Source organism: Acartia tonsa, chromosome 5, assembly GCF_053477335.1.
Source record: "Acartia tonsa isolate MP-2025a chromosome 5, ASM5347733v1, whole genome shotgun sequence".
Lineage (NCBI taxonomy): Eukaryota > Metazoa > Arthropoda > Copepoda > Calanoida > Acartiidae > Acartia > Acartia tonsa.
In genome coordinates, this window is record NC_137264.1 from 20,293,318 (window position 1) to 20,306,654 (window position 13,337).

The 13,337-nt window shown below is 36.6% G+C and overlaps 1 protein-coding gene across 1 annotated transcript; it reads left to right on the plus strand.

Moving 5' to 3' along the window:
- Window positions 1-1,037: 1,037 nt before the first annotated feature.
- On the plus strand, window positions 1,038-4,337 carry LOC145320051 (uncharacterized). Its single transcript, XM_080162490.1, has 4 exons — window positions 1,038-1,080; window positions 2,708-2,823; window positions 3,088-3,256; window positions 3,724-4,337. The coding sequence occupies exons 1-4, from the start codon at window positions 1,038-1,040 to the stop codon at window positions 4,335-4,337; spliced, it is 942 nt and encodes a 313-aa protein (XP_080018616.1).
- Window positions 4,338-13,337: the final 9,000 nt, after the last annotated feature.

Consider the following 13,337-nt stretch of genomic DNA (forward strand, 5'->3'; position numbering starts at 1 on the left):
TACAATTATAAGAATGAAACTACTTTTTTTGCCCAGAGGTGCCGGAGGCACTGGCTAAAAATAACTGTTTTTAATCTTATGCTTTTAGATTTTTATATTCGTAGAAAACCATGGATATAATACGATATGCTAGTTACCTAGTTTTTTTGCGTATGAATGAGAACACCTGTTCCTATCCACCGGATTCGAATGAATACGAGCTATTTTTATTTTGTAATTTTTTATTTCTTAAATATTCTACCTTTTCAGATAGTTCTGAATAACAGGCTATTCAAGTCAATCACCTGGGTACGCGTACATCATAATAACAGGTATGGGTGTATATTAGCTGTATAAGATTTATTTTTTTTCTCCTGCTACAAAATTTGTTTTAAATAAATAAGGGGGGGGGGGAAGTTTTGACACATTTGCGTAAACAGGGAGTATAGGCTTTATCTTTGGACTGAGAGTATAGGTTATTAGGGATAAAATCATTCTCATATGATGAATTTTCCCAAGTTTTAAGATTTTTTGGATAGGCCTCCAGGTTCCGGAGCTCCAGGCCTTCCCCCCCCCCCCCTTGTTTAAGGACAAATAAAATACCGGAAAGTTAAAAAACATTAATCACACCCGTCCCAAAAATAAACAAGACAAACAAAATAATCATTCCTCAAATTAGGATGGATCCATACCAATACCACGAGCTGCATGACAGATGGGACGCCCTCATGGTTAGGATGTTGAGACTCTTCTCCAAGCTAAATATTCGAGTTCAAGAAGAATCATGTGGCATTGATGACGCTGTTGAAATAGTAAAACTGTTATACCATCACGGTTGGGTAGAGACACACTTAAAGAAGAATGAACCTATGCCCGAGAATCTCTACGAGAACGAGAGACCCCGCCTGGATGATACCGAGAGATATGTCATTGACCATGAAGCCGACTGTGCACCTTTCCTCACCAACGTCAGCCCTTTTTTCTAAATAAAACCCATAGTAACACATCTCTTTTCTTAATTTAGATTAACCTGCTCGGCCCTGATAATATTCAAGACCATGAGTTCTTCACATTCTGACGAGCAGGAAAGAATAAGGAAAGGTAAAAACTACGAAATTATTGCAGGGGTGTATATTCTGCTCCGGGGGGGGGGGGGAGGGGGAAAAAAGAAATAAGTGGATCAATGATGGAAGTTGCTTCAAATCACCTGCTCTTGTTCATGGCTAGTTGTCTTTTGTAGCAGGGGAAAAAATTGTTTTTAACCAAAAAATGTTTCAGAATTCTTTGAGTTTCTTCATTAAAAAACGCTTTAGTTTTCTCATTTTTAATTCAATGTTCTTTCCTTTCAGGGAAGAGAAAGGAGAAGCTAGGAGAAGCCGAGCTCGCCGCCGGCGATTTCATCCAGCCTCCGGATATCCATGCTGAAAGCGAATTTTAATTGTAATTTGTGGCGTTATCCTCTTAGAAAATTTTGTTTGTATTATTTAACTCCCCATCCCCCCCCCCCCCAAACTAAATTGCTGGGTTAGGTTAGGCTAGGTTAAGTTATACGGCTAGGTAGAGGCCAGGGGCCGTTTTTCTAGGGGGGGGGGGGGGTATTTCCTAAGAGGATAACATCAATTTGTTCTTTCAGAACATTTACGTTAACCTCTCTTTGATTGCAGCGCCCATATATTTTATAATTAAGTACCCATGGTGACAGTGATCGAGCCCCACTGGTCGTGCAGATATATAATTTCCTGCATATAAACATTAATAAACATTATTTACCCCTAAAGCCGACGATTACGTATGCACGTGTACAGTTTTTTAAGCTTCTGGCTATAGCTCTCTAGGAGATCTTAATTGATATGTTTTATTTTTTGTTTTTGTTTTTTAATATTTTTGTTATGTTGTTTTCGTTGTTTTACATTATTTATTTTATAGCAAATTAACAAATTTTCTGGGTTCAACACTGTTGTTATAATAAAACTCCATGCAACTGCAGAATTCTGCAAAAGTCACGACCAGTGGGGCTCGATTATATATGCGTTCGTCGGCTTTTCAGGGAAGGCAGGAAATTTATATAGGTATTATCCAGGTCAGGACTGGAACAAACAAAATTTTATGTATATTGTATATAGTTATTTTTTTCAAAGTAAAAAAATGTCAGACCAACGCTGGATGACGTATGTATAATTGGATCCCAATTTTATAGGTAAGTTTAATTAATTTTATAGACAATCAAAGAATAAATAAGGGTATTTTCTTATGTTTGTAACTCTAACTCTTTATTTTGTGAGTTCCTTTGACATTTAATTTTGGTTTCAAAAAGTGTCACTCCCCCCCCCCCCCCTTTTTTACTTTCTCCTTCTTTCGTTATATGTAAACAAGTAATAACCTTATTATTATAACCAGGGGTGTATATTCTGCACAAGATTTATTTTTTTTCCCCTGCTACAAAATTTTTTATTTTTTTTCCCCCCTAGATTTTTCTGAAAAAGTAGGGGGGGAAATAGAAAAATATTTAAAGAACTCTATATTTCATTTATTTTATCCCTCCTACCACACATTTTTTTAGTTTTTTTAACCAAGGAGGGGGGCAAAATGGAAAAAATGTTTTCAGTTTTCTTAATTTTTACATTTTTTTTTCCTCCAACCACTTATTTTTTATTTCCCCCCCCCCCCTGAGCAGGGGATCCCATGCAGAATATACATCCCTGATTATAACATATACTTCTTATTTCAGGAGTTACCTATACACCCCTGTTAGACGTTATTGAAATGGGAGACAATTTGATTGGTACACTCTCTAAAGCTCTACTGAAGCGTATAAGAAGTGGAGATAAGAGGAAAAATGTACAGGTGACTTTTTACAACTAATTATTTCTACATATTTAAGATGAGACCTTACTTTTCATTACTGTACTTAAAGTATAATCTATGCTCGACTTTAATTTCTATTTTTCACTTGCAGTCAGCGCACTATAAACATGCTTGCTCTTACACCAGTATAGTCATATGTACTGTAATCAATTGACACATGTAGCTTGCCCAAATAACGATCCATAACAACTCCCCTATATTATTTTAAATAAGTAATTCACTAATTATGTAATCTTTTTCCAGTTGCAGCATAAACTGAGGTCCATAAGAAAACTCTTCTGTAATGCAACGAGAATCAGACAATGGCGCAAGAAACATCAACAAAGTGAAGACAGTCAGCCATTACTAGAAGAAGAACAGCAGGAGGATTTGATGGATGTGGAATATGAGAACGAAACTGCATCGTCAAAAGGTAACCTACAATATCTGTAATATAAAGTAGAACGATGTCGGTCTGTCTGTTTGTTGTTTGTTTGTCCAAATTCCCACAAACATTGTCTCCCAATTTTTGTTTTTTATTTTCCTTTCAATCTAAATTTCAAACAATTGGTTTGATCAAACGTTAGTTAAGTTTGTCTCAAGATATCCTTGTTCCAGGGGTGTATATTCTACATGGGATCCCTTAACCTAACCCACCTTCACCCACTCTCTACATTTATCTACTTTTTCTGGAATTTTAAATTTTTTAACTTTCTAATTTGACTAGTTTTTCTTTACGGCATTATCCTTATACTAAAGTAACAGGATGTCTGTGTGTCTGTTCAAAAGGATCTTGCTAACCGCTGAACCGATTGGGTTCTCCTTTACAGGGTACCTTCACATAGGTCCCGGGAAGGTTTATAACTATAAAACATCATGTTTAACATCGTATTTTTTTAGGTAAAGTTTGTACAGGCTGCAATACCAACTTCACAAAGGAAACCGAAAGTATATGTTATCAATGCTACGCAAACCAAGTTTTGGAGCGATTAAATAACAATCCTGAAGAAACGGACTACATTAATATTGTTGTAGACAATATTAACAACAATAATACCAACGATAATAATGATGCAGACAATGACAGCATTCAAGATGCCGAGGACTGGGAACACGTCGAATTGTTTGATATACCTGAAGATTATTTTGACCCAGATGATGACGATGACCCTGATGACGAACCTGATGGCGATCATGACGGGGATCCCTTCAAACATCTTACAGAACTTGAGAAAGAAGTTGTTAATGATTTCAGAAGCGTTTGTGTTCTAGACAACCCCATCTCTCACAACAAAGTTAGAATCATCCTGGCGATTCTGAAACGCTTGTGTATTTTCAAATTTCCGTCATATAATACATTATTCAAACCCAAATACAAAGTTGAAATCAAAGAAAACAAATATAATCCTACAAATGCTCCTGGTTCACTGATTGAGTGCAGGTATGTTTATATACGATTTAGAAAGCGTAGCATTTCTATAATCATTACCAGAATTTCCGTACGTCCATTTTAAACATGTCGATTTTTCTCCTTTTTTAACAACAAACTTTCAAGTGTTCTAATTATCAGTTTGATCATTCTTTGGTATATTGCTTCCTGCGACAACTTGAGAACAATATTATAAGCGAAGCCACTCTATAATTAATTCCTTAAAATTTAAGTATGTGCATAAACCTTATCCTTCTTCAAGCATTTTTTTTTAACAAATTTACTTACATACAATTTTGGTTCGACTTTAATATTTTTAAATTCAGTTCAGATACTTCACAATTGTTAATGTCCGTTTGTCGTACCGTTTCAGTGCTTTGGTTTTTATGGATGTTGTCATCCTTGTTCCATTACTTTTCATCGTAATATTATTTGGAGCCCGATGGTGCAAAATTTCTTTGAATTGTGCAAGTTTTAGTTAAAAATATATTTCTTTTTCCAGATTCCCTACCTATGAGATCCTCCAAGACGCCATCACAGACTTTAAACGGTTGAATGGACAACAGGCCGTTGATGATCATATAACTTTTGACATCTCGGGCGACGGAGTGAAAGCAGCTCAGGGATCTCATATCTCCTATTATACTGTCTGGATTAGGTAAGTAATTAATATATTGTGGATTTGAAAGGGTTGGGTTGGGATAAAGTTCTTTTCATATACAGCATGACCCTCGAAAAGGTATTTTTTAGGATTGGCAGCCTATATTTCAAAGGATATCAAAATATTTGTTTTACATCAATTGACAGCCCAGATTTTTAAAGCCAAAGTTTAGGAAACCATTCAATAAACAAATAAGAAAGAAAACTAAGTTTACAATTGATACTTTTTTCTATTGCATTCATATATAAAAATCTGTCTTACTGTATACCAGGACTTAATTAATACCATAAGTAAACCTAGTTTTTACCACTTTTACGGTAAAATTTTACCAGCCTTTACGTTTTATAAATCAGTGACTACAATTTTAAGTCTAAGGTATTAAATGCTATTATTATTAATTCTTCTTCATTATTTCAGGTTATTCTTCAACAAAGATTTCAGTGTTATATTGCCAGTCAGCATATTTGAGAAGACGAGGAAGCGTCCCTACAGTTACAACTTTCTGGATAATGTTACCCAATTCATCAACAAACTAATTCAAGAAGGATTACCTGGACATACCTTTCAATGTAGAACCATCATCCACGATGCCGTTGCCAGAGCCGATGTATTCGGCCTTCTTGGCCATGGATCAAAAAATGGATGCCCACACTGTGACCTTCCAGGGATGGCTTTTTCACAGACTTATCTCCGTCAAAAGAACTTGGTATTGTTCGAATCAATGAATGTATTTTACCCCAGTGACAGTCAAAATATGGGTACGCCGAGGTCTGACGAGAAATTCCGCAAGTTAGAGGAAAATAATCAGAACATGAAAACCAGTTTTTCTGACCTTGACCCGAGCTTGGATTTAATACAAGATTGCCCCAGTGATCCGATGCACGCGTTGCACCTGGGCTATGTAAAGAAAGTGATGACGTACCTGAAGAAAGGACGTAATAGTTATCCAGAATTGGAAGAAGAAGACTTAGTTCAAATGGAGAGAATTACAGGGATGTACTGCATTTGACTAAAGAAATGACGCGTAAAATAGGTGTTTTCTTTGCGCATTTCTCGGCACTGCGATAAAATTCTGCATTTTTGGATTTATGTCTATTACACATTATTTGTACGCCTTGTTATGCCGCTTAAAAGATTGTTAGTTTGAAAAGTTTAAAGAACTTAAATTTTGAAAATTTTCTCCTTATCACCCATATTTTACCATGAACTGCAGTAACTCCAATTATAGATGAAATCAACGATCAATTGAAGCTTGTTGGCGATTTTGATCGCGTTCCCCGTACGTCCATCATGCGCCTGACAGAGAAGAAGCTAGCCCTCAATTTGAAAAGTTCTGAATTCAAAGTACTGGGCTTCTACCATATGATATTTTATGCAGAGGTAGGTTTTTACCATATTATAATCTTTTTGGAATTTAAAGCTTATTTCAGTTTCATTATATTGTATAGCAATAACATTCTTTTTAAATTTGCGCACGTGTGCTATATTATATATATATTTCTATTGAGGAGGGTGGACTTCCAATAAGTATATAGGGCGAAGCCCCTAGAGGCTAGGGGCAAAACAGCTAGTTTTACCTTAAATTATTACAATGTTTTTTTTTCCAGTTGGCAAATCTTAAAGATGAACAACGTCTGATATGCAAGTTTTTATTCCACATATTGCGCAGTCTCGAAGAGCATATAACAACTGAACGTGTGGCTGAGCTCAAGACCATGATAATGGTCCTGAACTCAAAATTGGCGGAGATGTACGGCGAATCGTGCTTGAGTTACAATACTCACATGCTTTACCATATGCCGGAACATGTCCGCCGATTTGGACCATCCATGGCGTTCAGTTGTTATGCTTTCGAAAGTGCCAATCATGTGATATCAACTTACATCCGATGATATAATTTTGGCCTTAAAGAGGTTTCAAACAGGTAATACTATTTTTTTTTAGTTGAGTTCCTTTGACTTTTAGTTTTGGTTTCAAGAAGTGTCACTTCTCCCCCCCCCCACTCTTTACAAATTTTAATGTAATTTTTAAAAATGTAACATAACTTTCTTTCCGTGTATTGCTGATCAAACACTTAAGCTATAACGATTTCACCAGCAACATACCTTTCCGTTTAACAGCCATTAATGACATAAATGACATATTTAGATTGTTGATATTTCACACAGTGAAACCGTACATAAATGAAAAGCTGGCTGTCAGGGGAACTAGGAATGCCAACAAACGAAAGTTCGAGAGTAATCAATTCTATACAGACTGCCAAGACCTCTACTTTGTCCCAGACTGCCGTCGTGATAAAACAGTATGGTTGGTCCACAAAGTGAGGACATTTTTTCCGGCATACACCTTTCCTGAAGATTCCAGAATAATAGGTAGGGGTGTATATTTTGCACATGATTAATTGTTGTATAGAAATATTTCATGAACTATACATTTCATCTAATTCCTTTTTAACCTACCACAATTTATTTGTAATTCTCTTATCATGCCAGGAGGAGAGTGTGGTAAAGGGGGGGTCTAGGAAATATGAATTAAGTTTTATGGTTTTAAACACTGAAAATATACACCCCTGGTATTAGGAGTAGGCAAGACTGACGATCCCGAAGACTATAGCCATCCTCCAACACAACTAGCCTCCAACCTACTGAAGTACAGAGTAGCATGTATCTCCGTACACCTGTTGCATCAAGATGTCTCCATCGTAATTCCTATCGGAATTTAATTTTGTACATTGAAAGCAGAGAAAGGGGGGGGGGGGGAAATGACACTTTTTAAAACCAAAACTAAAAGTTCCATATTGTACCCCTATAAAACAACTGCCATGCAAAATGTCAGATCTGTAACTGTTTCTTTAGTTCAGTTCCTTTGACTTTTAGTTTTGGTTTCAAAAAGTGTCACTTCCCCCCCCCCCCCCCCCCTTTTGTTATAATATGTATGTAAAATGTTGTAAAATTCAACTGAAGGCCCTTCCCTCTTTATTTGGAATTTATGTGAAATGTACTTTAAAATATTTTTTTCATTAAAATTATTTTTTATAGCTAATTTTAAAAAAGGCATTTCAACTTAATTTAGCAAAACCCTACCTTTTTGGCCATCGATGGGTATGAAGTTAAAGTGTTATAAGTCTAGTCTGTAATTTGAAAGAGTACATGTTTGCAATTTAATTTAATTTTACATAAAATTTTAATTTCTGTCTACACATTTCAGAATTAAAACTATGCAAATTGCCCATGCCAACGACCTGGATAGAACAGCGTAATTTCGACTGGCAATTGACCAAGCTAGATCCCAAAATGACGAGGACTGGAAAGAGTGCTAGTTCTGGAAAGGTAAAAATTATATTTAAGGCCTAATTTACTATTGTACAAATTGCTGCTACCCTTCGCTCTTAAAACTTATAAATTCGCATGTTACCGGATCGAAAGGAAAACCTTATCGGTTCATGCTTAACAGACCACAAAAGATTATTGACCAAGTATAATTATTTATTAATTTTCCACAGTGTGTTTAACATTTGATATTAGTAATTAAAATTCTAGGGGCGTAGCCACTGCTATCTAATATCTTATTATGCATTGTAAATACAACAATTATTTCTTGTTTTAGAACAACAAGCCTACTGGAGGTGGCAAACCTAATGGAAGTGCCAGAGGTGGAAGTGCCAAAGCTGCAAGTGCCAAACCTGGAAGTAACAAATCTACTGGAGGTGGCAAAGGTACAACAGCAAAGGTAGGATTTTAAGTTTTATTGTTATCGGTTTTTGGTTTGTTGGTGTTTTGTTGTTATACTAAACTTACTAACATGATGTCTGTTTGTGGGTTTGTACCAACAAATCTCGTTAACCGTTGAACAAATTGGGTCCCTCTAACCATATAACTTAACCTAGCCTAACCTAACACAGTCATTTTGTCGGGAGAGGGGGGGGGGGAGGGTAAAGTTTTAAAAAATAGAAGAAAAAAATTAGGATAATGCCAGTGTTGTTTAAAACTATAATCCTCGGTAAGTAATGCTTTACAATAATTATCTATATTATTTTTAGAACACAACTAGAACCACAACATCTCCAATAAGGATTACCCCACCTCCATCTCCACGGCCACGGCCACGGCCCCCCTCCGCGAGTCAACGGACCGAGAGAGTTGTAGTTCCTCCTGCAACATCATCACGACCCCAGTCCCAGTCATCACGACCCCAGGGATCATCTGCCCCTTCTGGTGAGATGGAAGAAAGCGAGGTATTATTTTTATTTCATTTTGTCATCCAGAGGATACAAATTACAATTATTTAGGATATATATCGACTTAGCCTGGAAAAAATAACTTGTAAGATTTGACTAAATTTTTGGTAAACATTGACCAATAAAAATTTACCTTGTAAATTTTTACAAAGAAGTTGGTCAAATTTTACCAAGTTGATTTTTTGGTCAAAGTCCAAAAATCTGGACTTAGCCTAAAAATTTACCTTGTCAATTTTTACCAAAAAGTTGGTCAAATTTTACCAAGTTTTTTTGTTTGTCAAAGTCCAAAAATGATGGAAGATGCTTAGGATCACTTGCTCTTGTTTGTGGATAGTCTTCTTTTCTACCACGTAGTTTTTAAAATACCAAGACTTGAAAATATGTGGTTTAATATGTTTAATTTTAAGGATTTGTTGACCGGGGCCGTTATGAACCAAATTCAGAACCAATTTCAGCAGCTACGTACTTTCTTCGCCTCACACATAAAAAATCAAATAGAGCCCATTAATGCGTCCATCAGAAACTTGGCAAACAAATCGTCGACAAACCATGAATTACTGAAGAATGACATCAAAGACCTGCAAGACAGTGTATCAAGAGATATGGCTGAAAATACTGTAACGCTGACAACAGAAATGAAGAAAACCGGAAAAATAGTGGAAACCTTGGTGACTGATCTAAGAAGACTGACCAATGTGGATGAGCAACTTGAGGAGGAGGCGAATAAAGGGCCTAGTGAGAATCAGGATGTTGTCGTGGACCGTATTTTCTCACCAGAATTTTACAAAGAAAGAATATAGAACCATGACCCCTTGAAAAAAGATGGTTATATGCGAAGAGAAGAAATTGTCTTTTTCATCCAAAATTTCGATGACACACTGAAAGTGCATAAAGACTGGCAAACCTTACTGAAAGTATGCAGAGACACCATCACCTTCATATATGTCGTGTTCGAGCAGTTCACCTTTGACGCCCGCATCACCGCTGCCTTTTGGACTGCTCCGGAAGTTATTGATGACGAAACTGGTAAGTAAATATTATTTTGTAAATTTGACATGATGAGAAAACGTGTAAAACAGGGAGAAGGGAGGTGGGGGCAAGGGAAATAAACCGAATAAAAGGGGCATTCCTATTCTTGCTAGCAGGTGACCATGTACAATAATCTTTTTATATATATATTTTATTTGTGAAAATAAATCTTGTGCAGAATATACACCCCTGGTACAATAATAAACATGTACCTATGCATAGTTAATTCAAAATTTCATTATTATTTCAGTGGAACGTTTCTTGGATCATTGTAAGTTAGTGCTTAACCACACGTACCTACATGAAGCTATCCCACCAAATTTGTGGAGAACAGGAACCTATGTGTCTTCAAGCGACCTTTTTCTAGTGAGGAACCACGTACAAGCTTGTAGGTAATTCAATTATTTATCGCATCTATTCCGCGTCTATTAAATGTGAAAGTGGTAGTTTCACAAAATGCATTTCAATGTTCTTTAGTTAAAAAAGTAGTTTCACGAAATGTTAACTGCATATTGTATTCTTGTTAAATTGTTAAACTACATTTCTATGGCATATGTTTCAAAGAATTTCAATTTTGTACCATGTATTTTTTTATGTGGCAAGACTGTTAGTTCATCTTTTCTTGATATATGTTATATATTGAGACTGTTTTGATATAAACCCTTTTTTTATCTAGGTTCAAGCGCAATTTCGAACACACTTTTACCAAGGACACGAATGGTTTTTGTGAAAATATGAAGAGAGCCGAAGATTATATGATTCATAATGATGATCCTGTCATCTGGAGGTTATTTCGAGCGCTGGTAACGCGAAAACAAGAACGCGCATTGTCAACCCCCCTCTACAATTTCGAACAGGTTTTTGAACTCAAGCCAAGCAAGGAGACAAGCAAGAAGAAAGGCAAGAAAGACAAGAAAGACAAGAAGGAAAAGCCACAGAAACGATCAGCCTTAGAGATGTGTGGATTGTATCTGGCCCCTGCAGAGATACAAAGAATTAAGCGGCGTATTAAACCGAAGACAATCACAACTTCAACACCAGGTGTTACAGCCGAAGACAAGAAATTTTACTACATGTTAGGTGGCAACTCAATGGGTTGCTTACCCCACGAAGTTCAAGGAAAGAACCAGATTTACTTGAAAAGAAACAATGACAAGTCGAGTACTGCATATCAGATCAAAAATTATGCAGACATTGGGAATGCAAAGAACCCCAAGCAATTTTTCAAGACAGTCCATAGTAATAAGAAGGTTATAGCAAGAGCTGTAATGTATTATACGTACGCCACAATAAATTTGAAACCAGAAATGAGTGAAGAACAGACAAAGATTCACAATGCCAGTGAGAAAGCAACAGTAATTTCCAGAAATAGAAAGATCGGAAGAATGAACACCACTGCTGATGAATCCACTGCTGATGATTCCACTGCTGATGATTCCACTGCTGATGATTCCACTGCTGATGAATCCACTGATGGTGAAGACAATGATGGTGAAGGCAATCATGGTGGAGGCAATGCTGTTGAAGACAATGATGCTGAAGGCAATGCTGTTGAAGAAAATGGTATGGAAAACATTGCTGATGAAGAAAGCAACAATGGTGAGCTTGTAATTGATGACAGAGGCGACGACGTTGAAATGAATTCAAATGATGATCAGATTGGGAATGAGTTTGGCATACCACCCGCGGAGAATCCAGCAGTAACTCCAGAACCAGTAAAGCAACCAGTAAAGCCACGTAGGTTATATGATGATCCAATGGTCAACAGCCAGTCCAATAATAAACCCTTTGTAAATTTATTTGAAAACATCACAAGCTCCAAAAGGAAGAAGCATGGAAAAGGAAAGGGCTCGAAAAAGTCGAAGAAGATAATTATTTGTGAAACAGACGATGAGGCCCAAAATGTGGGAAATCTTGATGATACAGTGCCAATGGAAGATGATGAACCACCACCAAACTTGCCACCACTGCGAAGACAGAAAGAATTTTCTGGACGAAATAATTCAATCACAGGTACATATTTGTTGAACATTAATTATTATTTATAAGTTTTATCTTTCCTCGTATTGTGTATATACTGCACAAGATTTTTTTTCCTCTGCTACTAATTTTTTTTAAATTTTTCTTCCCCCCCCCCTAGTTTTTTTTCACCAAGTAGGGGGAAAATGGAAAAATATTTAAAGAACTCTATGATTTATTTATTCTATCCCTCCTACAACACATTTCCTTTTAAAATTTTTTTTCCACCAAGTAGGGGGGGTGGGGGGGTGGAAAAAATGTTTTCAGTACTTGCTTTTTGTTTGGAAACGTATAAAATTAATGTATAAATTAATTATTTACAGGCAACAGTAACGAGAGACAGGTGACTGGAAAGGCAACAAGTGTCGTGGAGGAAAGCAGCAGTGATGAGAATGATGAGGATGCCGAAGGTATTGTTATTTATAGTTTGAAAAACGTAGGAACTGTATCACCTAAATTTAAGTTTATTAATATTTTAGTTGAGAAGTAGTCTTAGATAAAAACCCTGTGCATTAATTTTGTTTTAAGGGAAACTTCGTACAGGCCCTGACAGGGTTTTAGGCTAAAATTTGTATGGGCGCAGCCGCTATCTATAATACTAAGTAGCTTAATGTCTGTCCGGCCGTCAGAAGCTTAAGATCTCAGTAACCACTGAATCGATCGAGGTTACGGTAAAATTTTACCACCTTTTAAATCGTATAGGCTGGTAAAATTTTACCATAAAAGTGGTAAAAACTAGGTTTTTTATGGTATTAATTGTGTCCTGGGGATCGGATTCTACTCTTCTGTGTATTGGTCCTGCGGTGATTTTAAGCTATTTCCTTGGAGGGGGGGGGGGGGGGGGGGTAACATTTATACTATTTGAAATAATGACTATAATAATTATTTAGATGATGTGCCGATCATTCCAAAGAAGAACCGGGAGCGAAGGCAAACCGCATTGGAAGCCGAAGCAAAAACCAAGAGAAGTTTACAGCTGGACTCAAATGAACCATCATTCGAGGTGGATAACGAAGATGACAGAAACGAGAGTGACGAAATTTTGGAGGTTGAGGACATTGAGGGCAAGAATGACGGCAAAGCAAGTAAGGAAATTCGGATACATCCATGTGGAATAATATTACCCAAACTTGCCATTA

Coding starts and splice junctions, on each gene's coding strand:
- LOC145320051 (XM_080162490.1), top strand. CDS start 1,038: ATGAGTTCTTCACATTCTGACGAGCAGGAAAGAATAAGGAAAG. Junction 1,081..2,707: donor GCAGGAAAGAATAAGGAAAG/GTAAAAACTACG, acceptor TTCTTATTTCAG/GAGTTACCTATACACCCCTG. Junction 2,824..3,087: donor ATAAGAGGAAAAATGTACAG/GTGACTTTTTAC, acceptor ATCTTTTTCCAG/TTGCAGCATAAACTGAGGTC.